This window comes from Phoca vitulina, unplaced genomic scaffold (assembly GCF_004348235.1).
Source record: "Phoca vitulina isolate PV1807 unplaced genomic scaffold, GSC_HSeal_1.0 scaffold2, whole genome shotgun sequence".
NCBI classification, from domain to species: domain Eukaryota; kingdom Metazoa; phylum Chordata; class Mammalia; order Carnivora; family Phocidae; genus Phoca; species Phoca vitulina.
The window spans coordinates 5399597-5424130 of record NW_022589705.1 but is presented as its reverse complement, the minus strand read 5'-3'; the positions used below and the strand labels follow the sequence as shown (position 1 = coordinate 5424130).

General features: G+C 46.2%; 1 protein-coding gene across 2 annotated transcripts in view; it reads right to left on the bottom strand.

Moving 5' to 3' along the window:
• Positions 1-860: 860 nt before the first annotated feature.
• Positions 861-24534, bottom strand: part of CASQ2 (calsequestrin 2) — a 61260-nt gene continuing 37586 nt past the window's right edge. The window contains exons 6-12 of one of the 2 annotated variants that reach the window (XM_032415606.1): positions 22746-22876; positions 21100-21145; positions 15072-15080; positions 14748-14802; positions 6010-6110; positions 3891-3965; positions 1812-2293 (exon numbers count right to left, since the gene is read on the bottom strand). In XM_032415606.1, the coding sequence (XP_032271497.1) occupies positions 2081-2293; positions 3891-3965; positions 6010-6110; positions 14748-14802; positions 15072-15080; positions 21100-21145; positions 22746-22876 (630 nt within the window). In that variant the 3' untranslated portion in view covers positions 1812-2080. Of the gene's footprint in view, positions 2294-3890; positions 3966-6009; positions 6111-14747; positions 14803-15071; positions 15081-21099; positions 21146-22745; positions 22877-24534 lie in introns of both variants that reach the window. The other variant, XM_032415612.1, reaches the window with a different exon arrangement.

Here is a 24534-nt window from a genome sequence, read left to right as displayed (position 1 = left end):
TTCCTGGGCTGGAGAATAGACCACTTTCATGACAGACCACATTCCTTGGCTTCAAAGACTGCTTTGAAAATGTACCTCCCAAGAGCTTATTAGAGGTGTGGTTGGATCTGGCTAGATGGCAGCACAGTCCAGCTTGGGAAGTGTCTGCCTGGCTTTGTGAGGGGGAGAAAGAAAAATAAGGACGCCTCGTAAGCGTTGTTATCCAACAGTGCTGGGGAATTATAGGTATTCTGGTTAATCAATTATTCACCCATCAGTTCAATAAATGAATATCTCCTTTGTGCTGGACAAAGTGCTAGCTGCTGAGGATACAAAGATAAATAAATCCCTTGCCTCCAAGAAGCCTACAGTTTAGCGAAAGGACAGACAGGTAAACACGTACTACAATTTAAAGGACAATTTCCACGATTGGGGGTATGCGCAAAATGCCGTGGTTGCAGAGGGGAAGAGGGCCCCTTCAGATCACATGGACAATTGGATACGTGGTGATATCACTCTTCCAATCTGGGACACCATGAAGAGAAGGAGAATTTAGGGGAGAAGGTAATGAGTTGGGGTTTTGCTCTGTTGTTTGAATTGCTTGTGCAACCTCCGAACCAAGACGAATGAGTGGATCTAAAACTAAGAGAGTGGTCAAGGTTAGAGACCCAGACTTGGAGGTCATTAGCACACAAGTGGTAGCTGCTGGCTATGGATGATAGCACCTTGGAAGAATGTTAAAGTAGAGAGATACTGTGAAACACTATCATTTAAAGGGCAGGCAGAGGAAGAGGGGCCAGAAAGGAAAACAGAGAAGGAACAGAGAGGTAGAACAGGAACCAAGAGAGAATGAGCAGGATCGGAAAAACCAAGAGAGGATTTTTAAGAGAGTCTCAATATTTTCAAAGTATAAGTTTAATGACAGAATTAGTTGGCTACTATTCCATAAAAGGATTACTCTATTTCTGAAGAATTTGCAGTGTCTTACACATGTGTTAAAAGATTGAGAAAATAAATTAGAACATGATAATGCAAACTTAATGCTAAAACTACCGAGCACAATGTAACTTCTAGATAGTTTGGAAGGCACTTTGGGATTTTCTCAGTGCCTCAGGGCACCGTTATGAACTCTAGCTATTGTCCTGCTCAAGTGTGGGAGGGCTGACAAATGGAGCATTGATTGACCTCTGGATAAACCAACTTTCACTCCCAATGGGAGGGCTCACTAGCAGCAACAGCAAAGTGTATCCAGATCCCAGCTCAGGCTAGGAAGCCAACTGACTCAATCAGGGACATGAACCCAGCAGAAAAAATTAAAAACCTTTAATCCTTCCAGTTCCCCCCACTCCCTTGCGTATAATGTGAGACTTGTCAGTAAAGGGAAGTTCAGAAAGCAAATCAACCTCCCATCCCATATCCTAATGTCCTAGAAATGATTGTTACATCTGTACGCATGGGTTTCAAGGCCTCCCGATAGTTGTCCAAATGCTTGGATCTGAGTTCATAATGGTGTGACATACACTTGAAATAATAAGTTTAACAGAGCCAAGAGAACCTGATTTAGAAACTTGTTTCTAAGACTGAGCCTTTCCTAAGAGGGAACCTCTTGCCTTAAGGAGGGATCGTCACTGATGTTCTCGGCACGGGGGCTAAATGAATTAATCTTTGGTCTCCCTGGGCTCTGACTGTAAGGTCACTCTATGCTTTGAGTTTGCCAGCTATCAATTCTGTTACGGTCACATCAAAGACAACAAGTAAACTTGAGTCGAGGTTTCAGGGGATTATTGTCCCCAGACCACCAGATTCCGGCACTGCCATGACCACTGATGGTCTGGCAAAGAATGAGAGCTTTTCTGAGACAATCAAGACAGTCCACATGGGAATAATTCTCCAATTGTCCTTGCTGAGTGGGATTACTGGGTTTAGAGGCATTTGCTGAATGGTACAGCTCCCGATGAGAAGGGGTGGGAAAAGGGATGGGAAAGGGGAAGGAGCTGATGGGAGTGGGCCGGGGCTGCTTGCCACCCCCCCTCCCCCCAGTGCTGTCTGCATGGTAGTGGGCCGCTGTGATTGTGCTTTCATCCACCATTCGGAGTCAGGGCTATTCATCATCATCATCGCTGTCATTAGACTCCTCGTCAGAATTATCGCCATCGTCATCATCATCCTCATCGTCATCCCCGTCATCCCCATCTTCATTGTCATCATCTTCAGTGTTTATCTTTCCAGAAAGCACATCCTCGATCCAGTCCTCCAGCTCCTCGACTGTGGGCAGGTCATCATCATCAGGGATCTCCATCCAAACACTGTCAGCCTGCAGCGAGGGACCGAGTGAGTAAGTTGCCGGAAGGACCAGCCAGACCAGAGGGTTCCAAGCAGCCGGGCCCAGGCATCAGGAACATGTGCACACTGTTTCATGGGAATGCCTCAATGTAGAATGCTATCTGTAGCAGCCTGCTTGTGCAATGTCAAGGGAAACGTGTATTCCATTGTGTGTGTGTGTGTGTGTGTTTGTGTGTGTAATTTTCCCACAGAGGTCTCTGGGGAAGGAGAGTGGGTACAGAGGCAAGGCTGTGGACGGTTGGCAGGGGAATGGGCCAGGCCCAGCACACTAGGCCCAGCAGCTGCTCCAACCCGAGATGCCACCTCCCCTACCACCCACCCCAAACTTCATCCTTGCCTCCCCACCCTGGATTAGTTCCTCCAGATCAAAGCACTGCCTGGAAGAGACCCTCCCCACCCTAACCTGCCTGCCCTCCTGATCCCCACCATTAGGTTGATACTGTGGAAAGTGCTGGGAGGTGGGAGGTAGCCCAGGATTGGGGCAGTTCCCAGGGGTACTGAAATCAAGTATTATTGTGAATCATAACTATATTTGCACTGTTTTTTTTCCTTCTGGTTTCATGAGCGTATCTACAAGATACCTATATAATAACAACAAACATGTGTATGACATTCTCGTAGGACAGCCATGAGACTATCACCAATGGTTCCCTCTGGGAATGCGGCTAGGAAAGGGATCAGGGCAGTGGGAAATACTTTTGCTTTTCACCTTAGAGTCTACTGTTTTATTTACAAATGTTTTAACTGGAGTAAATTTTAAAAAGTGTTAATTATTATTATTAGTTTAAAATGCAGTGTACAGAATAAATAAATGTAGAATTCCCCAGGGGACTGAAGGCCTACCAACAGGATAACAGGACATTGCTAACCGGCCCCATTCGCAAGCATTTCCACCACAATTAATTATGGCTCTAATGACTTCTCTGGGACCATCTCTTTCTGTCCGGTATTTGCTCATTAGCTGTTGTATCTGTCTCCCCTTCTGTTTTGTTACGGTGGAGTTGTAGCAGCTGTAGAGAGCAAGGTCTAAAATTCCTCATGTCCTGCCGGTCCACCACACCAGCTTTTCCCACCCTCACTCAGTTCAAGGGTGTCTGCACGGTGAGGAGGGGCCCCTCCTCCTCCTTCATGATCTTCCCCCTGCCCCCTCCCCGGCACCACCCTCCCCCCACAGTCACCCACTGTGCAATAGCAGCTTCCCGTGTGGGTTCTTTTGTGTAAAAAAGAATTTGTTGTTGGGCTTTAGGAGAAAATACAGGACAGATTACTTGGATGGAAAGTTCCAAATAATAAAACGGGATGGGCTGGCCCCATAAGCAAGGAAACATGCCCATGCCTTTCCCAGGAAGTGCCCATGGAAGACAATCCTGAAGCCATGGATTGGGACTGGCTCAGAGACTAGGCTGGGGCCACACTGGCAAGTTTCCTGGGCTTGGGCAGGGCCGAGGGTCCTGCTCATTTCAGGGGAGGCTAGACTCCTCTACATGGTATCACAGTCTGGGCTGCATGGCAGAAAACAGGACAAGCTGAGGGTGACTGGTGAGCAAGCATTCATGGGGTATACTCACATCTGTCACATTCACCACCCCAATCTGTGGCTTGAATAGATCAATCTTGAAAGTCTTCTCCCAATAGGCAACGAGCTGAAGCAACGAAAAATAAGATTAGACAGCAGGCAGAGGGCATTCCCGGTCAAAGCCACGTTTTGTGGCTGGACCCACCTGCCATCCCATCATCGGTCACCATTACTTAAAGTTCTTCAAAACAGCTGTGGGCACTTCAGAAACTGAAGGCTTGGCCTCAGCCCTCAAGCACTTGATAAGTATGGAAAAAGGAGTTCATAACACCAACTATGAAAACATGTAATGTAAAAGCTTCTACAGCTGTAAGGAAGAATATTATAGAGATGGTCCAAAGTCGGTTCCCAAATGACTGTTTGGGAATTTTATAGTTTATGTGTGGTGAGAGAGCCATCTTCCTCCACTTCTCTTTCAATGTCCCATTTAAAAATCCCTTACCCTGCGCCGCTGGGATCCACGAGGTGCCTGAGAAGGCTGTGAAGTGTCATGCAAATAGAGGGTTCCCCCCCCCCCCCAGTTCACCAGGCTTGGGATCCACAGGGACTAATCTCTGACTGGGATGGGACTAAAGGAGTCAGGGGCCATGGGGCTAAGGCAATGCAAATGTTCAGTGGCAGAAAGTCTCCAAGGTAAATATATGGCCTGATGGGGACCGGAGATAGTAGGAACCTGGAAATCCGGACAGTCTGAAGATTTCTCTTTTGTAAAAACCAAGGCAAACAAACAAATAGAACAGATTGGGACAACTGCAGACCATATGCAAGCTTGCATAACAAAACAGTCCAGATAAAAATACAGCCAGGCAGAGGCTAACTAAAAAGTTATAGTAGGGGCGCCTGGGTGGTTCAGTCGGTTAAGCATCTGCCTTCGGCTCAGGTCATGATCCCAGGGTCCTGGGATGGAGTCCTGCATTGGGCTCCTTGCTCAGCAGGGAGCCTGCTTCTCCCTCTCCTTCTGCCCCTACCCTTGTTCATACATTCTCTCTCAAATAAATAACATCTTTAAAAAAAAAAAAAGTTATAGTATTTAGGGTCTTATGAGGCCATGACTTTGTTATGATTACCCAGAATTACGACATTGGCTTCAGATGTCATGAAAGTCTCTGCCTCTGACTTATTCTGTATATAGGCTTGGATTTCAGGACCCTTGAAATCATTAAACTCCCTCAATTTTGACTACTTAATCATGATATGATCAGTCAGGTCCTATGCAACAAATGCGAATTCCCGGAAGAAGAGAAGTTATCATTTATAACCAAATGATAACTAAACTTGTACTGATTACCAGCAGTTAGCTCAGGCTAAAGTCTATTGACTGACTAGTAGACAAATCTTTGGCATCAGACAGACCTGGATCGGGATATCATATCTCCCACTTAGTAGCTTTAACCTTGATGGCCGTTATTGTTTTATTTGTCAGATAGGGATTCTGACAGTCCCTACTTCACAGGTTTGATGGGAGGGTTCGAGAGATGGTGCCTATGAAGAATTTACTATAGTTCCAGGCACGCAGTCTATTAGCTACATCCATTGTCATCACCATTGGGCTCCTGTATCATACAAATTCTGTTTATTCTCTTTAAAATTAAGTATATAATCAAGGCTTTCTGGCCATTGATCGCTGGCACTAGCAAGAGTTTGGACTTTAAGTTTCTTACACATTCAGCATGCTAGGACCTGGGAGAACACAATGAATGAGACAGGATCTCTGCCCTCCGAGAGGTTACTCCTTCCCTCCATGAAGTTCTTCACTCTATGCAAAATGGTCAAGTGTGATTTTAATTACTTATCAGTTCAGGTTGCCTGAGAATGACAGTCCCCTCCCAGAACATGAAAGAGGCTGTAGCAAGGGAGGTAGTGGGACAAGGGACAGAAATGGAAGTGCTAGCAGAAGGATATCACCCAGCTGACTCGTGTGGGCGGCTCAGCTCCCTGGTCTCCACGGAATGAGAATGGTGGGTCTAACCGTGGCAGCACCACTATGTTGCCCCACAATGTTGCCACGGTCTTCCACACTGGATAGGGGTGGTCACTGTGTTTCTGCACATGCTTCTCCTATTTCACGCCCTCCTTCATGTTTCCGGGTCTCACACCGAACACACACTCACCAGAGGAAAGTCATCCGGGTCGATCCACACGATGCTCAGGTCAGGGTTGTCGGTGTTGTCCCTGGCCACCTGTTTCAGGATTTCCAGGAACTCGTAGCCATCTGAAGCAGGATTCAAGAAGTCTGAGTAACCCCTTACATACATGGCTTCCAGCATGAGGAGCAGGGAGTGGTTTTTCCACAGGGTTTCTTAGGCCATTTGGTGCATACCCTCAATTATAGGATTATTCTATAAAATGAGTCAGATGAGAACTCCAGCCACGAAGCAGCTTACTCAAAGGAAGCAATAAAAATTTTAAATAAAAAAATATTAAAAGTTCACAGGGAAGTGGCTGGTTCTTAACTCAAAGCCGGGCTCAATTTGCTGATCTGCATGTGAAAACTGACTAGCCTTGAGTCAGCCAAGTGCAATCCCAGATCAGAAGAACCCCTGCCTGGTCCTCAGTGCTCTGTGCCCTCTCTTGAAACCAATAATTTGCTATCTCTCAGAGCTCTACAAACCAAGAACATGTAGCCTGGACCCTTAGTCTTCTGCAACCTGGAATTTCTAAAACCTTCAAACGAAGCTTCTGATTTATGGCTGGTTTCATAGCTTTGAGATAGTAAATGGGGTTTCCCTCCCTCTCTCACGATTTCCTGGTATGCTCTGCCCTCCCCCTCTTCAGGCATCAGCATTTATGACCCCCAGGGGAGGGATGATTCATAAGAAAAGCAGAGACAAGCCTTGTGAGCCTCAAGAACACAATTTTTTCTTAATTTAAAAAAAAAATTAAAACTTAAACTTTTAAGGACTGGTAGCCTAAAATTTATACCATAAACACAAAGTTTTGGAAGACGGTTTAGTAAAAGAGAAAGTACACCCTAAACCCTCAGCATTCCCACCCCACTCCCAACTAAAAACAAAGATTCTGGAAAGTCCCTGAGAAGAAGCTCTGCGCCTGTGTGTTTGCGTGTGCATGCGTGTGTGCGTGCGCATGCGTGTCCACATACAGAAACTCCACAGTTCCAGGGGATCCCCGAGCACAGGGCATCCATGCTTTGTTTCAGAATGAAACTCTGGGAAATGGAAAGGCCCCAGAATCTCTTGGAGAACCCCGTGGTGCCGGAGCATGAGGGCAGAAAAGTCTGCCAGGAGGCCCCACTGGTTCTCTGTTGCTCTGAGGAACATGGGCGAAGCCACAGTTGGGATGGACAGGACCAGTGGTGACCTGCTGGGAGCAAGGGCTAGAGGCCACACGGAACCACAGCCCACTCCGACCAGCTGTATCCCCCACCTGTCTATGCCTGAGAAGCGGCGAGACACCGGACCTTTAGGGATGGTGGGGTGAGAGTAGGGGGGCCATCCATGACCAGACCCGGTTCCCACTGGGTACGATACAAGTTTGATTCTAGAGTGTCAAGTTACATTTCTGGCTTGGCTGAACGTGTGGCCTGAAATGTGCACCTTTTCTACCAGGAATTCCCCACCTGCCTCGGAATTCCGTCCGGCAACTGCTCTTTCGTTGTAAAGGTTTCTTCTTTTGCCCAAGGTCCCCGCCACTATGAGCCCTTCTGTTTAACAAGTCTCTCCTCTCCCTAGGAGCTCTAGCCTTTGTTTGGCTAACTGGGGCCTCTGGGTAAGGGTTTTTCTCTGCACTTCCTCATCTCCTGTACATTCCAGGCCAAATGCATGCCATTCTTGGCAGTTCTGCTTTGAGTGGGTGTAGTCACTTCCAGTGTCGCCAATATGGACTGCTAACTGTATGATCCAGACTGGGCCCCCTCGGGCCTTGCTACCTGGAAAGCAGAGCTACTGCTCAGAAAGAAGAGGACACAGCCCCTTCCTGCAGAGATGTACTCTGCTTGCGTGATTTTTCCATCTCTTTCTGAATTACAGGTTTCCCCTGATAGCCAAAAGTAGAACATTCCTAAGAACCAAAATATTGTACAGTGAAGAAGCAATAACACGTGATAAAATCAAAAATCCTCTTTGGACTTCTTTTCATCAGCAAAAACAGGTACTAACGTAGGTATTCTGTAAAAGCAAAGTGACGTGATGAGAACATCGTGAGAGCAAGGGAAAGCTGTATCTCATGAGTCAGCGTGTATGACAGACACTTGGGGTGAATAGGGGCACAGGCTTTAGAGTTCATTATCATTGTGGGGATTGGGTGGAGTTGAGGTTGGGGGATATTACTCCTGCCGCCTCTGGGTCCCCCTTCTCTGGGCAGAACAGGGAATCTGTGGGTTATGTATCATAAAGCATAGACCACAATAGGGAATTCTCTAAAACACTTTCCGTGACTACTTTCAGTAGCCAGAAGGAAGAACCCTGGAAGGTGAGAACCAAATTTAAAAGCGATCTCGACAAATCAGAAATTCATGAAGAGGATAAAATTCAACGACATAGACCCTGATTCACGTAGAAAGTAAACCTGAGGTGCAAAAGACAGACTTGCGTAAAGGGAGGGGAGAAGTCGTCTAGGCACCATATTGTAAAGGGACAGGGATGTCCTCAGTACCATAGCTGAACACGCAAGATAGCATGATAGGTTTCTGATGGAAAACCCCACAGAATGTTGGAACTAATGAAAAGGAACGCTACATACAGGAACCTTTTCTACTCTACATGCTAGAGCAGGTTTGGAGATAAAAATGAAAAGATAGAAGGAATAAAAATTGGGTTCTGCTAGAAAAATCAAATGGGTGGCAGTTTTTATGTAAACAAGAGAAGTCAAAATTTTCGCTTAGTGCTTAATTTTAGGAATACGAAAGGTTTTTGTGTCTACAGGGAAGTAAGGAAAACTCAAAAAACATTCACGGAATACATCGATAAATGAGGTTGACATTAAGGCAAGAGAAACCTCATCCAGATCCAAGGACAGCTTTTCGACTTTCAGGATGATGAATTCCATAATGGACATAATCCTTCTGCATTCCTGGATATTTTCAAGAACAGAACAGGAGCGAGCAACCCAGCATGACACTTAAACACACAGACCCGTGGGGCAAACAACCTTGGTCCAAATCCTGGTTCTGCCATTTTGAGCGTGACTTTGGGCAAGTTATTTAAGTCTTGGTTCCTCATCTGTAAAATTGGAATGATGATAATAAAAGTACCTACTTCATAAGGTTGGTTGTAGGTTACATGAGTTAGTACTTCTAAATCCCTGAGACACAGAGTAAGCTTTAGCCATTATTCCTAAATGATCTGGATTTTTCTGCCTGAATACAAGAAACCTGGCCATTCGTCTCTCCATTCAGGGCACAGGTAATAAATACAATGATCTGGGCACAAGCAGTGTGTTTTATACAGTCTTGGCCCCACACAGTAGAGAAGACAGGCTCGTAGGAAGTTACGCCAGGAGATGGTATGTCATGGGGTGGTTCCCTCTGGCCCCTGCTCATGATTCTGTGACTGAAGGCCTCAGGGGTGGCTGTGCCAGCAGGTGTGACTATGAGAACCCTGCCCCATATGTGGGTTAGAGTTAGGTTTAGTTCCTTTGTTTTAAAGGCATTAAGCTAACTTGGATATTCCTGATTCAAGGTTCACAAGCCTGGGATACATTCTCTCCCCTTATATTCCCAGCCTTGGATGTAGACCTGCTGGAATGGATTCTCCTGCATCTGGGAAAGCTGAGGTAAGGCAGCTAAACTGGTCTCCCAGGTATTTAGTTGCTAAAAATTGCAAGTTACAAGTTCAATTTCCTCTTAGGGAGAGCTTCTGTTTCTTTGTAAAACAGGTGTCCAGGCAGGTGTCTTGGAAAAGGGAAACAGCCGCTGTGGACTCTCCCTTTTGGATCAGGAAGGCAGGTGCAAGAAGCCATATTTCACTTTTGTAATTCAGTGTAAAGCCCAAGATGAGTCCACAATTGCAATTGCATGAATGAATGGATGGATTTGAAATGGATAAATGTTTCCTTTATCAGTGATGCACTAAGCTTAGAGGCCTTTAAGATTGTGGCCATGTATCTTTCAGAAGGAAAAGTCCATAATTAAAAAAAAAAAAAAAAAGCTAGATTAAAAAAAAAAGGAGGGAATATTATTCCGTGATTTGGGGGCTAGCAATTATTTAGCCACCGAAACTAGAGGACTTGTCAGAGCATTTAATCTTCACATCTAGTCCCGATGGAGTCAGGAAGACTTTCGTTTTTCCATTTTAAAGAGGATGGAGTTGAGACACAGGGAGAGTACGTGGCTTGCCCAGCATCACGTGGGAGCAAGCGGCAGAGCTAGGATTCTAACTCAGTTCTTCGGTCTGCACGTCTAGAACCATCTCCACAATCACTTTCCCTCCGAGGTCTTGGCCCTCCTACCAACGCTGTTGCCATCTTCCTTCCTCAAGGTTGTGCTTGAGATTTGTGAGCTGAGTGGGAAAGCTTCCATAGGAGGGAAGCAAGGGGCTCAAGAAGGCAGTGAGGGGGCAGCACCCTCTGGAGGACCGAGCCCCCCCACCCCTTCTATCCGTGCCGCTGAGCACCATCCTCCTCCCGGCCACACTGTGTTGGGTTGGTTAACTCAGCGAAGTCCCTAAGTGATGGGAGTCTCAGAGATCGACCTAAATAAAGAAGAGGGACCCGGTGTGCTGTGAGAACCGTGACTCGCTCCCTGCCACACGGGCTTGGAACCTGAAGTCCCATGACCCAGGGCTGAGGGCTGGTGTGGAGCCAGGTTTCCCACGGCGAGCAAGAGGCCTCTGGGAATCACATCTCTGTGGGAGGGGAAACCGGTGATTATGCTCTCCTCCTACCCAGGCAGGGAGGATCTGGTGGGAATGAGGCTGCACCAAGCCCTGGGGGACCAGTTCCAGGCCAGTCACAGCCCTGTCAGGAGCCAGGGCCGGGTCTGGGAGAGACGTGGGTATCTCGGGGCACAGCCTACGGGCTGGGAGCCTGAGTTTGAATCCCAGTTCCACCACTTATTAACTATGTGACCTGGTGATGTTATTTAACTTCTCCATACCCCTGTTTCCTCATCTGTACATCGGGGAAGACCATAAGGAGGGTACCTAGTACAGACGGTTGTTGTGAAGATTACATGCACGGTTAGCACTCAGCAAGAACCAAAAATGTTAAGTTTGATAAACCAGATTTACACTGGGAAGCTCAAATAAGCAGTCAGCACTTCTTGAGACAACTGCTCTCAAAAACATTTTCCAAGAACCCCAGGCGGTTGCAATCCGGTTGGAACGGGGCAATCCACGCGGGCACACGGCAGCCTGTCCTCGCATTTCCAGCTTGTTAGTGCTAATATTCCCTGGGCCCTTGGAGGATATCCATCCTGCATGCGCTCATGTAGAAACGCCGCTCCGCGAACCTTTCAGCAGGTGTTATAAAGAAGATGTCAGCCTGATGCAGACACATCTGGGGGCGGCGGAGGAGGGGTGTTCATTTTCAAACCTGTCAAACAGCGGCTCCGGGGGCATCCTGAGCGCAGGAGCCGGGGAGGCTCTGCAGGAGGAAGACCGAGCGGCACGCAGGGCCTGGGGCAAGAGCAGAGCTCCGGACTCGTCCTTCCAGGGCCCAGAGAGCCAGCCGCCTGCAGCCTGGGGAGCAAAGCTCGCAGCCGGCAGTGTCGGGACGGCTCGGAGGAGCGCCCTCGGGGGGACCCAGGTCACTCGGCTAGTCGGCTCTAATTCCAAATCTGGGAACATCCGTGGACAGCAGGGAGGACGGCTGCCATCTCTTCCTTAATTGGCTCTCAAGCTTCCAGGTGGCTGCCCTGTCTTCTCACTTCCCGCGTTCTCCTGCTCTCCCTGCCCCCCCCCCCCCCCCCCCCGTCCCCCCCACTAGTGCGGCAGCATCGCTGCGCATGCTCAGAGCCGGCCCCGGCCGGACGGCCCGCAGGTAGCGTGCTCAGCTGCTCACTGGAGAAATGGGAATAAAGAGAGCAGCCCCGACATGGGGTTCAGTCCCATAAGCATACAAGTGATCCTCACCATCTTCATCATCATCAGGGCGAGGTCAGAGGTCAAGAAAGCCTGCTGGAATTTGAATCCCAGCAAGCGATTTGGGCCCTTTAACCCGTAAGACCCACTTTTCTCCTCTGAGCTGGGATGGTAATAATCACGCACTGATCACAGAGTGGCTTTAGGGACCAAATGAGATCCTCCCGGTACAGCACAGTTCCCCGAGACTGTTAGCTCTTTCAGGAGAGCTGTAGGGATGTCCCAGATAGATGATCTTTCTTTGGCCAGCGGGCAGGGGCCTGGTTGGAGCAATCGGCCATGCCCAGCTTAGTAGCAAGAGCAAAGGTATATGAAGAACCTCTGTCTGGGTGGGAATGCAATTCCTGGTCCTGCAGCCAGGCCCCTCCGCCCCGGGTCACACATCAGTGACCTCCGGGTAATGACTGACTAGCTGCAGCGTCGGGACTTTCACAGAAAAGCCTTTCCCTTTCCTAGCCCCGAGTGGGCCAGGCCCTCCCTGGATGAAAAAAATATGCTTCGATCCCCCACGCCATGCCCCCCTCCCCCCCCTTCAGTGCGTTTCTTCCAGCTTCCCAAAAGCAAGCCCCAGCTTGGGCTCCTCTGGGGAAAAACACAGCTTCAGGCCCAAGGATATTTGTGCAGGGAGGAGGTGGAAGGAGTTTCAGGAGTTTGATTCATTATAGCAGCAATCTCGGTCAAACAGGTTCCTGCAACTTGGTGGAGGCCTCTTTGTTCCATTGTTCCAGGGAGCAAGACAGGCTTCCCCACAATCCTGGAAGGGGGCAGGTGGGGCGGAGGAGGAAGCCCGCTGGGGTCTGGCCAGCAGGCTGCTGCTGATGGCAATTTCATCTCTGTTCACACAACACCAGGGATCCGACTCTGTTTGATTATAGCTTGTAAACTCTGGGCAATTGGCTTCCTTCGCTATTTTCCCCTGCAGGGGCAGAAGGGTGGCCAGAAACTGCTGGAACCATACTGGCATTTTTTTCAGACAAAGACTAGATATCCTTGAAGAGTTCTGCCAACTCTGCAAGTCAATGATGGGAAAACTGAGACCTCAGCGAGCATTCAAAAACCTTAATAAAAACAAAGGGGAAGGAAACCCTCAGATAATTTGGAGCATCAATTTGGTTTTGATACAATGGAACATTGTTTGGCCCTAAAAAGGAGTGAATTACGGATACACGCTACATAGTGGATGAACCTTGAACACAGTATGCTCAGTGAAAGGGGCTAGGCAAAAAAGGCCACAGATACATAATTCCATCCACATGAAATATCCACAATAATCAAATCCATAGAGATAGAAAGTAGATTAGTGGTTGCCAGGGACCGGGGGTGGGGGGAGAAATAGGAATGACTGCCAACGGACATGGGGTTTCCTTTTGGGGTGACGAATATGGCCTACAGTTAGATAGTGCACAACTGTGTGAATACTAAAATTACCACCGAATCGCTCACTTTAGAAAGGCGAATACTGTCACTGTGGATTATCTCTCAAGTTTAAAAACTGTATGATAACAGCATTTAGGCTTCTGTCTGTAAGAACTATGGAGGCTGATAATGTATTAACAACAACAAAAAAAACGGGCATGGTGGCCAAGTGTTGGGGCTCAGTCTCGGTCAGTCATCCACTCATCCGATCACCTCCCGACATCCGTTTTTTGAGTACCTACTATGTGTCAAGGCGCTGTGCAAGAACCAGGTACGTACTGATGACCAAGGCAACCTGTGGCTCCTTCATGACCTACCCTTAACTCCTTGTGCCCTCTTGGGAAGTTTGCTCAACTTCCTGAAGCTTCCTCGTCTGTCCCTATGAGTGTACAAGACGTCTCAGGCCAACACCACAGTTCTGCTGTACCTGGGGAGTGGTTCCTAAGCCTGACGGTGCCTTAACACTTGCCTCCGAGCTCCGTGAAATTAAAGGTTTCTGAAGGGCCTGTTATGCTCAGCTCCAGGCGGCTTTGGTGCTTGTGGTTCTCTGTGCTTTCAGGTTTGGAGACCCCTGCCCAGGCACCTCATGGCCCAAGGCCTGGCTGCTGAGCCATCCTAAGTGCAGTTCCTTGCCTTCTATGTGTGCGGTCTGGATCGTGCCAAGTCTCCCCAATACGCACCTCAGAATGCCCACTTACGCTTTCCCTTTGGGGACCCTTTATGTCACAGAGCATTGCCAAAGGGACCTAGCATTTTACGGCCAGAAATATTTGATTTTTTTCCCCTGCACTTCCCTCTCTACCAATGCTAAAAAGAGTGCAGGCAGGAAAAAGTCGTCCATGTTCCAAAATAAAACAAAGCTACTCATCCATTTATAGGGTCATTTTGCACTTTAGAAATGAACTGCTAGTTTTGTCCAGGTCTCACTATTTGAGCGAGTATTTTCTATTAAGTTTCCTAAGCACAGACCATATTTTACAGACCGAAGCATACATTGGTTGTAATTGTAATGGAGGATTGTTATTTATATAGGCTAGATCACAGTATGGTTAAATAAACTTTTAATGTGGACAGAAGTTGTCTCTCTCTCTCTCTCTTACACACACACACACCCCCTGTAAAGCTAGGATGTTTTTATATCCTCCCCAGTACTCAGTGCTTCCTCCTACTTTGGACAGCTAAGCAGAGTAGAACGAGGTTCTGATCCATCGGCATCTCTTAGCCGTGTGCACAACGGACAACGGATTCGTGCCTAACCGGTGACCACCAGGGGGTGCCCAATGTCTTGCAGTGGCCTTGCAGACAGGAAGTGAGGCAAGAGCATGGAATGAGGGCTGGCAAAGGGGAGAAATCAGATCTTGCTTAAGGTGTGAAGGGACAGATTGGGAGTTTCCTACCTGGGTCACTCCTCTCTGCAAAGGCCACAATGTGGATCCCGTTCAAATCATCTTCCTGGAGGAGAGAAGAATCCAGAGGTTACGCTCCCAGGTGGAGAGATAGAAGGGAACAAGTCAGGGACAGACACAGAGGCTGGCAAGGAAATGGGCAGAGGGGAGGCGGCAGAGGGGCAGTGCACACAGGGGGCGGGGGAACGGAGGGGCACGCAGTAAGGAAGGAAATATTGATGAGCAACTGGGAGAAATGCGTGCTGTTTGACACGTGGTTTGCGAGACAGGAAAACACCCACTACACACAAGACATCAGCACTGAATGGGCCTCACTCCTATGGGCTGTGGGGTCCAGGAGAGCAGCAGTAAAAGGCAAAAAGAGAAAGAACATGAGTCTGGTGCATCAGGAGCTCCGAGGGCAACAATCACTCTGAATACAGCTCAGTAAATGCAATTGGCAGTCTGTGTTTCGAGAATTCACCACCAGCAACCAGCAATCAGGGGAACTTCTGAATGCTGTCAACGGATCCTGAAACTGTCCCCAGACTGGCAGCGGACAGGAATCTTCTAGGTAAATTAGGACGTGGGTCTGTTCTGTTCACACAAGAATCGTATACAAGCATAGGGCTTCTCCGTGAACACACCTCCTACTGAAGAACCTGTGTAGTCAGGAAGGGGCACCTTGCTGACTCTGACTTCCAGGGTCCTTCCTTGGGGTCCTTTCTGCTCGGGTCCAAGGCTTGCTGAAGGCCTCTGACGCATTTCTGTGAGTGTGAGAGCCTATGGGAAGAGTGGATTTGGGGGCTAGGGAAAGTTGAGGGTGTGACGGTGACAAGTGGGTGTGGCCATGGAGGCCGGGGGCAAGGCCAAGAATCCAGAGAGTATTTCACATCTCAGGGCAAGCAAGCGGCATCGCATGGTTCTATGTCCTGGACAGAAAGGACCGTGTCTCCTTTGCATCAATTTATCCCGCAGAAGGAAGAGCAGGAGCTTTGGAGGAGGCTCTGTTATGAGCAAATGTGATTCCAAAAAAACATGGAGAGGAAGATGCGTTAAGAATCAGGTAACGGGGACAAATCTGAATGAGTACTGATTATGGCTGACACAGGGAAGGGGAGTCACTGGGTACCCTGGATGTCATATCAGAATCATCCTATGGAAAAAACTCCAGGCATCTCAACCCTGCCATGATCCCTGTTTCCATTTCAATTGATTTTAATGCTGGTGCAATCCTATCTAAATGCTAATTTTCCCCCTTTGAGTTTGGAATGGACACAACCTCCAAAAATTCTGAGAGATTAAATGGAAAATATTATTATTAAAAACAAGAGAGTGGGCACAGGTTTGGTCAGATGCTCTGCGGAATTGAATTTTACAGATGTATATGTGTGTGTGTGTGCAGGTTTATTACACAAATCCGACAGCAACCAGAGGGGAGTCTGAGGTTTCACTGTTTTACATTTGCTATTATCGCCAAACAGAATATCCTGATCAGTTCTCATTAGGCTGCCCTGTGTCTCTGTCTCCTGCCATCAGCTGGAAGTGAGCAGTGTTAACTCTGTGAAACAGGCTTCATTTCTGTGTGCCCTTCTAGAATGCCTTTGGAAATTGGTTTTGGAATTAAGAATCCATATTCGTTTGCTAAGAGGCTGCTCATAATGTGGCTGTCACTCCCCAGGCCTGAGATGGTGCCTGGATGGAGAGCAGTAATCAAGGCAAAGGGCCCCTCTCTTTGTAGGGATCAAAGAGTCAGCACACAAACCTGTACTAACACTTGCAAAGAAGCAGGTGCATGCTTAGTGCCAGGTATTTCCAGTAATAAACTCACAGAGCAAGAATCCATGGGCAAGGGTTACTCACTGAGAATCCAGTGTGCACGGGTGAGGAAGAGCCAAGCTGACCATACGTAGGACTGAGACCACCCGGGGGCTTTCTCTGAACCCCACAACCTTTGCTCCAGATCACCCATTTGGTCTTTGGATCACATTGCCTTAGAAACTATCTTTTTAATAGCCCGAATCCTCCCTTCTCAACCAGATGGCAAGCTCTCTGAGGGAAAGGATTATGCCTTAAAATAACAACGATGATTACAAAGGCCACAATAGTATCTGCCCCCTGCCGTTCTTTGTATCAGTACTTTGTAAGTACATTATTTCTAACTCTCAAATGAAAGTCTTATTCCTATCTAGTGCTTAAAGAATTGAAGTGACTTACCTAACACCAGAGAACTAGTAAGTGACATAACTGGGATTCAAGCCTGTTCTGTCTGGCCCCACGTGCTTTTTCTTTCTCACTGAAGGGGTCCAGAATAAGCCACTGTGGCATAAAAATTATTTTGAGCTGAAAGCACCTGAATTCCTGAATGCCTTACTACCCTATCTACCAAACAGAGAATCCCAAAAGAACTCAATTGTCATAAACCCATCCCCAAGAGCAGCTCTAATTTCTCTTCTCAGACAGACATTTTCACAGCACTAGCAAATCTCCCATCTATTCCCCAAGGGCCCATTTCTCTTTCCAAAGAAGTCATTTGTTTTTCCATAAGATCCCTTTCTCCCCAACCTTCTAACAAGTCATTTGTTCTCCCAGAAGTGACTCCTGCCTCTCCCATTTCCAATTAAGATGGTATATAAGCCCTTTCTTGAGTCACATTTCCTTGTAAACTCCCTTGCATAAATAGGTCATTAAATTTGTTCTTTGCCCATGCTAATCTGTATTTTGTCAGTTTAATTTGCAGCCCTTCAATACTGAACCTAAGAGGGTAGAAAAAACAATTTTCCTCCTTGATATCACCAATAGCAACAGAATGAATCTGTTGTCCCCTGCAGGGTTTGCAGATGTTTCAAACTCAGATTAGTGACTCTTAAGTTAAAGGAGGCCGATGAGGGGTCTTTATGTAAAGTGACTGAGCCCCAGATCCCCCAAAAAACTGGAGACTTAGGAATTACTTTGGCGAATACCCTACTCTGAATTCTCTTTCACTTTGTATGTCCATCTGTCATAGCATGAGCATACTGCAGTGGCGTTATATGTTTTGAGACTGTTTCATTTTCTCAACCCTGAACTCCTCAGGACACAACAGCAATGTTCATTTTTATAACCCCATGCTTAGCACAAAGTAATAGGTTCTTATTAATGCACACTGACTTAAAAACAAAGAATATGGTGATAAAAATCTTACACACTAGTTGAAGAAAATAGAAAATATTAGAGACGCCAAAAAGAAAGCACACATCAGTTACCCACCAACCAGACATATTACCACTGTTCCTGTTTTGCTCTGTTTCTTTCCAGGTTCTGTTGAATGTTTGTTCTCTTGAATGAAGTGATGCAAAGAAAAAAAACATGCACTTAAAACTGCAGACTCCCTGTTGCGATGGAATGTTCCAGGGGCTTATCTGGAGGTTTCTGGCCCCCTTTTGGAAGTACTATTTTGTTATTGCCACAGAGAGAGGGTTCTTTCCGAAGGAACTGCTGACTCCCATCCCCATGGGCTTTTGCCCAGGACTCTGACCACTTGCCAGGATGGAGAGCTGGTTAGAAGGTAGTGTATCGAAGGGGAAGGACAGGTCAGCACTCAGTTCATATCACCTTGCCCCACCCTGACATTCTTTGAATATTCTAAATGAGCAAGTAGCTATTCAGTTTACACACAGCAAGTATTACTAACCACCAATTTCTTTAGTAATAATCAAGTATGTGTTTTTTTATGGTTTGCTGCTTTAAAAACCCACACAACTGGGGAAAAAAAAAAGTCAATAGTTGCTTTAGCTCGACTTAGTTTTCCTATCTAAATATTTTGCAATGTCTGGGGAAGTGGGTGTTGAAGATAAAGACTTCCCAGTTCATAACTGGTCACATTCCCCAGCTTCTGTGGTTTAATTTGTTGCGGCCAAGTGGTCCATGGAGATGCTGCTCTTTGGAGCAATGCTTTCCTAGGTGGCAAAGGTAGATGGGGAAGGCACGTGGGAAGTGGCTCCCCAGAGATCCCTCTGACAGATTGATTTCTGCTTCTCCTTTTTACGGATGGGAAGATGTTCCTGCCTTCCCTCCCTCGTTGGAGACTTGGGACTGGTTAGGTCTGGTTACAGCTTCTGGGGAAGTCACATGGGTATTCCAGGATGGTGTGCAGGAAAGAATTAAACCAGTCTAGTTGCCCTTTTCTCTACCAGGTTAAATTTAATACACAGCCCTTTCCTGATTAGAAAACCATTGAATATATACTAACATGGAAAGTATGAGCCATCATTGTTATATTATAGCAAAAGGCTGTAACTTCTTTCTTTCCTTAAGTGAAAAGAAAGCAGAGAATGAGTTCCAGTGCATCCAGAGAGTGAACTTTCTTTCTGAACATCTGCCTGTGATATATGAGAGGGAGCATTTCTACTGGGCAGTGTGGGGGGCTAGGGGTGTTTGTGGTCAGGGGGAGGGGGCAGGACACAGGCTCTCCCACCATGGCATATTGTGTCTCGGATGCGATATTGCTGTGTCAATAAGGAAAGGCCTGAAGGAAGGGCCTCTCTTAGGGATGAAGAAAAGAAAAAGAACTAAGAACAGAGACATAGCAGAACAGAACAGTGACAATCACTCTCAATTTAAAATGGTACCCTGTGTCATGAAAGACAAAGACCAAGAACTTATCCCAGATTAAAGACTAAAGAAGCAAAACAACAAACAACAAGTGTGAGATCCAAGATCAGATCCTGGGCCAGGAAAAAAAATTGTGTGTGTTTTCTATAAAGGACATTAGTGGGACGCTGGTCAATTTTAGTAAGGTCCGTAGATGAAATCAAGTTATACTAATTTCCTGATTTTGATAAGTATACTGTGGTTATGAGAGACATTCCCTGTTTTTAGAAAACATCTGAAGTATATAGGGGTAAGGGGAGTTATGTCTGCTACTTACTCTCAAATAATTCAGGGGAAAAAACTGTTTATATCCATCATCTGTCAAGAGGTATATGATCAAGCAAAAAGGTAAAATGTTAACATTTGGGGAATCTGGTAAAGAGATCATGGAATTCTTTACATTATTTTTTGTAAGTCTGAAATGATTTTAAGTAAAAGTAAAGATATTTTTTAAAGGAATATTATTTTTAAAGCACTGCTACACTCTTTTTAAATATAGTAACAAGACCTTGTAAAGATTAAATTTTTGAAAGGTTTCAATGTTAGGAAAATATGTTGCCATTGTACTGGGTTGTTCTTCAATAGTCCAATCCTCCAGACTGGATTACTCGCTCTTCAGTGTCTTATGAAAGGTTTGTTCTGCCTTCGGACATACAAATAAGTTATCAGCCAGTAAGACATCAAGTGTTAAGTTATTTTATGGTTCTGTTCAGCTGTCATTTTAGACTTTGAATCAAAGAATAAATAAATAAATGCTTCCATGTTAATTCCTTTCTTCCCTCTCCCGGCCCTTGACAAAATGGCGCCTTATGGGGATATGGCTTACTCTGGGGAACTATACTGAAGAGAATATGAGATTTGGCTCCAAATGATCTAAATTTAAGTCCCAAGATCTAATGCTTATTAGTTATGTATCCCTGAGTGATTAACTTAATCTGTATGATCACCAGTTTCCCCATGTAAAATGAGGTTAAATAATACTTGTTCTACATCACTTTTTAGAACTCTTGAAACATCCAGGTTAAAGGGATTCACGAAATGCTTTGAAAAATGCTCCACCGACTTTGGTTGTTATTGGTTATGGAATTTTGTATAAACCTGACATGGGATGGGAGGTTGTATCTCCATGGCCCTCCTTCTATGCTATTTGACCTGCCTGACACATTGTCTATGGCATAGACCTAGGGGATAATCTGACTCAGCGCCTTCCACTGCCTTGAGTTGCTATTTATGAAAATAGCTACCATTGATTGACCAAATACCTACCAGGTTCTGGGCTCTTCACAACCACTCATCTTTACAAAAAGCCCTGATTTGAGAAGCAGAAACTAAAGCTCAGAAAGATGACATGACTTGATAACAGGATGCAGAGCTACCAGGTAGCAGATTCTGGATGTGAACCCAAGTCTCTATGACTCCACAGCCTCAGCTCCTTCCATTATGTTACCCTGGGTCTCTGGTAGTCAGTGAACAGAAGCCAGTAGTCACTGTGGGGAATGAACTCAAAGATGGAGTAATTTGGCCTTATGGATAGTACCAAAGAGGCTTAAATTAAATCCATGGAGAACTGGGCTTTAGTTGAGCATGACGTTGTCCACGTTTCAAATACTCCACCATCTAGACATCCACTCCAGCAAAATAAAATGTGGTTTAAGTTTGCGGACTCAAAGGGATACTCCTCTTGGGCAATATACTGGTGTCTACAAGGCAGAAAGAATTTGCCATTTCTTACCCATGTTTCAAACATATCTTCGGGACGCAGGCGACGTAGGGTGGGTCTGAAAAAAACAAAGATGAGCTTCCTTGAGTAGGGATTACCAAGGCAGACACTGCAGCCTCAGCATAGTGAAATGTAAAATGAGATGCTGGTTCATTTGCAAGGGCATAAAGAGCTCTTGAAATCTTCCCTAAGGAGATGGAACTGTTCTACTCTGTTGCATCATACAGGGAGCTGGGCTGGAAGCTCCCAACCTTTTCACAGACCCATTTGATCCAAGGATTATATAAAGCCTATTAGAGGGGCTCCTGGGTAACTCAGTCAATTAGGCATCCAACTCTTGATCTCAGCTCAGGTCTTGATCTCACAGTCATGAGTTCAAGCCCTGTGTTGGGCTCCACGTTAAGCATGGAGCCAAATAAATAAATAAATAAATAAAGTCCATTACAAACAATGGGTCAGAGGGTGCAGGGTCAGCTCATTCCTAGGGCAAGAAGCCATTTCCTTCCTCATAGACAGGGGCCACTCCTGAGAGCCCAGAGCAAGGCCCAGACCGAGGACACCTGGGAGAGGAAACAGAAATCATGGTTTTCCCAGCCCACGACTGCATTGTCTTATCATCAGGATTATCATTCAAAAGCTCTTTAGGGATGTTTGGAGGAACAGGTAAAATTATATTTTCTCATGGTTTTATTTCTTCCTGAATGTTGGCAAATTGTGTTAGACACATTGAGATTTGCTTCTCCAAATGCTGCCTCCCTATGGGAACCGGGACAACCAGGTGATGGAATCATAGTGCTCCAGGTTCAGTGGACATATGTGAGCATGTGTTGGAGAGGGTGGATGGCATGGCGAGGTGGTAAACCCACTACCACGTTCCATGTTTCAATATCGTCCCTCTGTCAAGAGCAGGGGTCAGCCAACCATGGCTGGTGGGCCAAATCCAGCCAGTGCCTCTTGTGTTTATAAATAAGTTTTTATTGAGATACAGTCACACCCATTTGTTTACATACTGTCTACAGCTGCTTTCACACTACAACAGCAGAGTTGAGTACTGCAACAGAAACCATCTGGCCCACAGAACCTGAAATATTTGTTTTCTGGCCCTTTATGGAAAAAGTTTGCTGATCCATGCTAGAGCTACTCTAGGTGGTATCAAATATTCCTCTCCCAGAAGTTCTATGTATAAAATGTTCATCCATGGCTAAGTTATTTAACTACTCTGAGCCCAATTCCTTGATCTGTAACATTGGGATAATAATAACACTCCATAATGTTGAATATTAGATAAAATAGCTTCCATAAGCACTTAGCATGGCATTTGGCATATAAGAGGTTGGCAGTAAATCCCTGTTGTTATTATTGTAGAATTTGACCTGTAACTTACTCTGTCTTGGAGGGGATTTGCTGATTGTGGGGAGTTGGTCTACCTTGTTTGCAAGTGTAAACCCATATTCAGAAAAAGTAGCAATATCCCTGCCCAGCTGATCAATGACCAACAAAGCCATACTACTGATTTCAGTTCTGCTAGGGTAGTAACTCTAGGTTGTTGCTCTTGGGAGACCTAAAAATGTTAGGACTGAGAAGTTCTCCTCCATCCCCCAGATCCTGGACTGCGCCCCCTCACCCACCCACCATCCCCTGCGTGCCATCTGGGGCACCTTTGGTGCTCTTTCACAAACTCCACGATCTCCTCTTCTGTGTAAGGTTTGTCAGGGATGGCAATGGACTCATCCATAAATGGCTCATAGAAGTCAACCTCATTCATCTTCAAGGACAATTTCTTTGCAACCTGTAACAATTAGAAATATGAAAATAGTTTCTTTGAATGCTAGTCCAGAGTAGCAATGGGTTGCCCATCTATAAGGAGTGTGTGTGTTTTCTGGCAAAGACATGAGAGTATACGTACAGTTTTAACTTAAATGTTGAAGTGGTAGAAACTCATTGCCTAAGCCCTAGCTCGACCAATCAAAGAAGGACAGATAGGAAGGAAAAACCCTCTCTGGCAACTGAGGTCCAAGCAGGAGCGGAGAGCAGTAGGAATGAAAAGGGTGAAATCTAATTGTACAATCATCATCACTCCACTATATGTGCCAGGGCTGGAGAAAGAAGCAAATGTCAACAGAGCAAGCTCAGTGTTCTGAGATGCATGGATTTAATTGAACCAATTTTGATAGCACCGGCAATTGACAGAAACCATTTACAGCATACCAGTACTCAAAATCAGAGGTCAACCCATTAATCTGTCCTCAATCAGCTCCTAACCCCTACTTGTGATTTAGGTTGAAGCAGGGTTATCTCTCAGTACTGGCTTGTCTGATGGTTTCTCAGACTCTGGGAACTGTCTGCTTTGTTACCAGCCAGAAGGTGACTAACATCCTGCTTTGTCCAGAGCGGAGGGGTTTCCCAGGGTTCAGACTCTTAGTGTTAGAATAGGATAGTCCCCAGCAAGCCAGGATGAGTGGCTCACCCTCTACCAGATAAAAAGCTCAGGGAGCCAGCCTGCAGCCTGGAAGACGTCTGCTCTCTTGATTAAAGTGGCCACATAGTTTGCTGTTGGGGCAGAATGGGTGCTGTGTTTGCCTGCAGGGCTGCTGAGCTCAAGTCTCTTTTTGTGAAATGATTTGAGAGGCTTGGAATGCGCAACGCTTTGTAGAAAACCAAATGCCATTCTTTTCGTTTTTGAGCTGTGGTCCAAGAAAGCACAGGGATGAACAGTGGTTCCCTTGAAACTAAAGAATTGCCTAAGAGCTGACGCCCTGCGGTGGTAACCAACGGTGCGGAGGCCCAGGGCAGCCGTGACTAATTGGGGAGGGGGAGGAACGGGGTATTACATAAGCCGTTACACAAGGAAGGCCATTCTGAGCAAACACTGGTGTCCCTATGGCTTTTGTCATCAGTTGCTATTAATTCCAGGTCACTATATTCCAAAAGACATTTCTTACAGGACTTCAGGGAAAGAAACTCCAGCATTCTATCCAGAGCTAAAGAAAACAGGCCATGTTTAGAGCTACAGTCAGTCAGAAGAGATTTATGGTCATGTTGATTTGGTTTTGAGGGACAGGGAACTGTGGGGTCTTTTCTTACTTTCCCCCCTCTTTGACAGGGTGGGGGTGGGGAGCCTGGGAAGGAACCAGCCACCACACAACCAGTGTCTGGGTTTTTACGCTGTTCTTCACAAAGCCGGGCCCATCAGAGAATGGGCTTAAAATGACACTGGATTCTGGGTTTCTGACTTCACTGACTACATATTTTAGGAACCAGAAAACTGTGCTTAAAGGAAGTGGGGAGTGACCAGATGAAGGAAACCAGTAATAGTAGTAAGCGCACGGAGTGCTCACTCTGCGTCGGGCTCTAGTGCAATTGATTACTCTATGCATCCTCACTTGGCTTGCTGTAAGAACCATTATTATTACTTATTTTACAGATAATGAACCAAAGGCCCAGTGT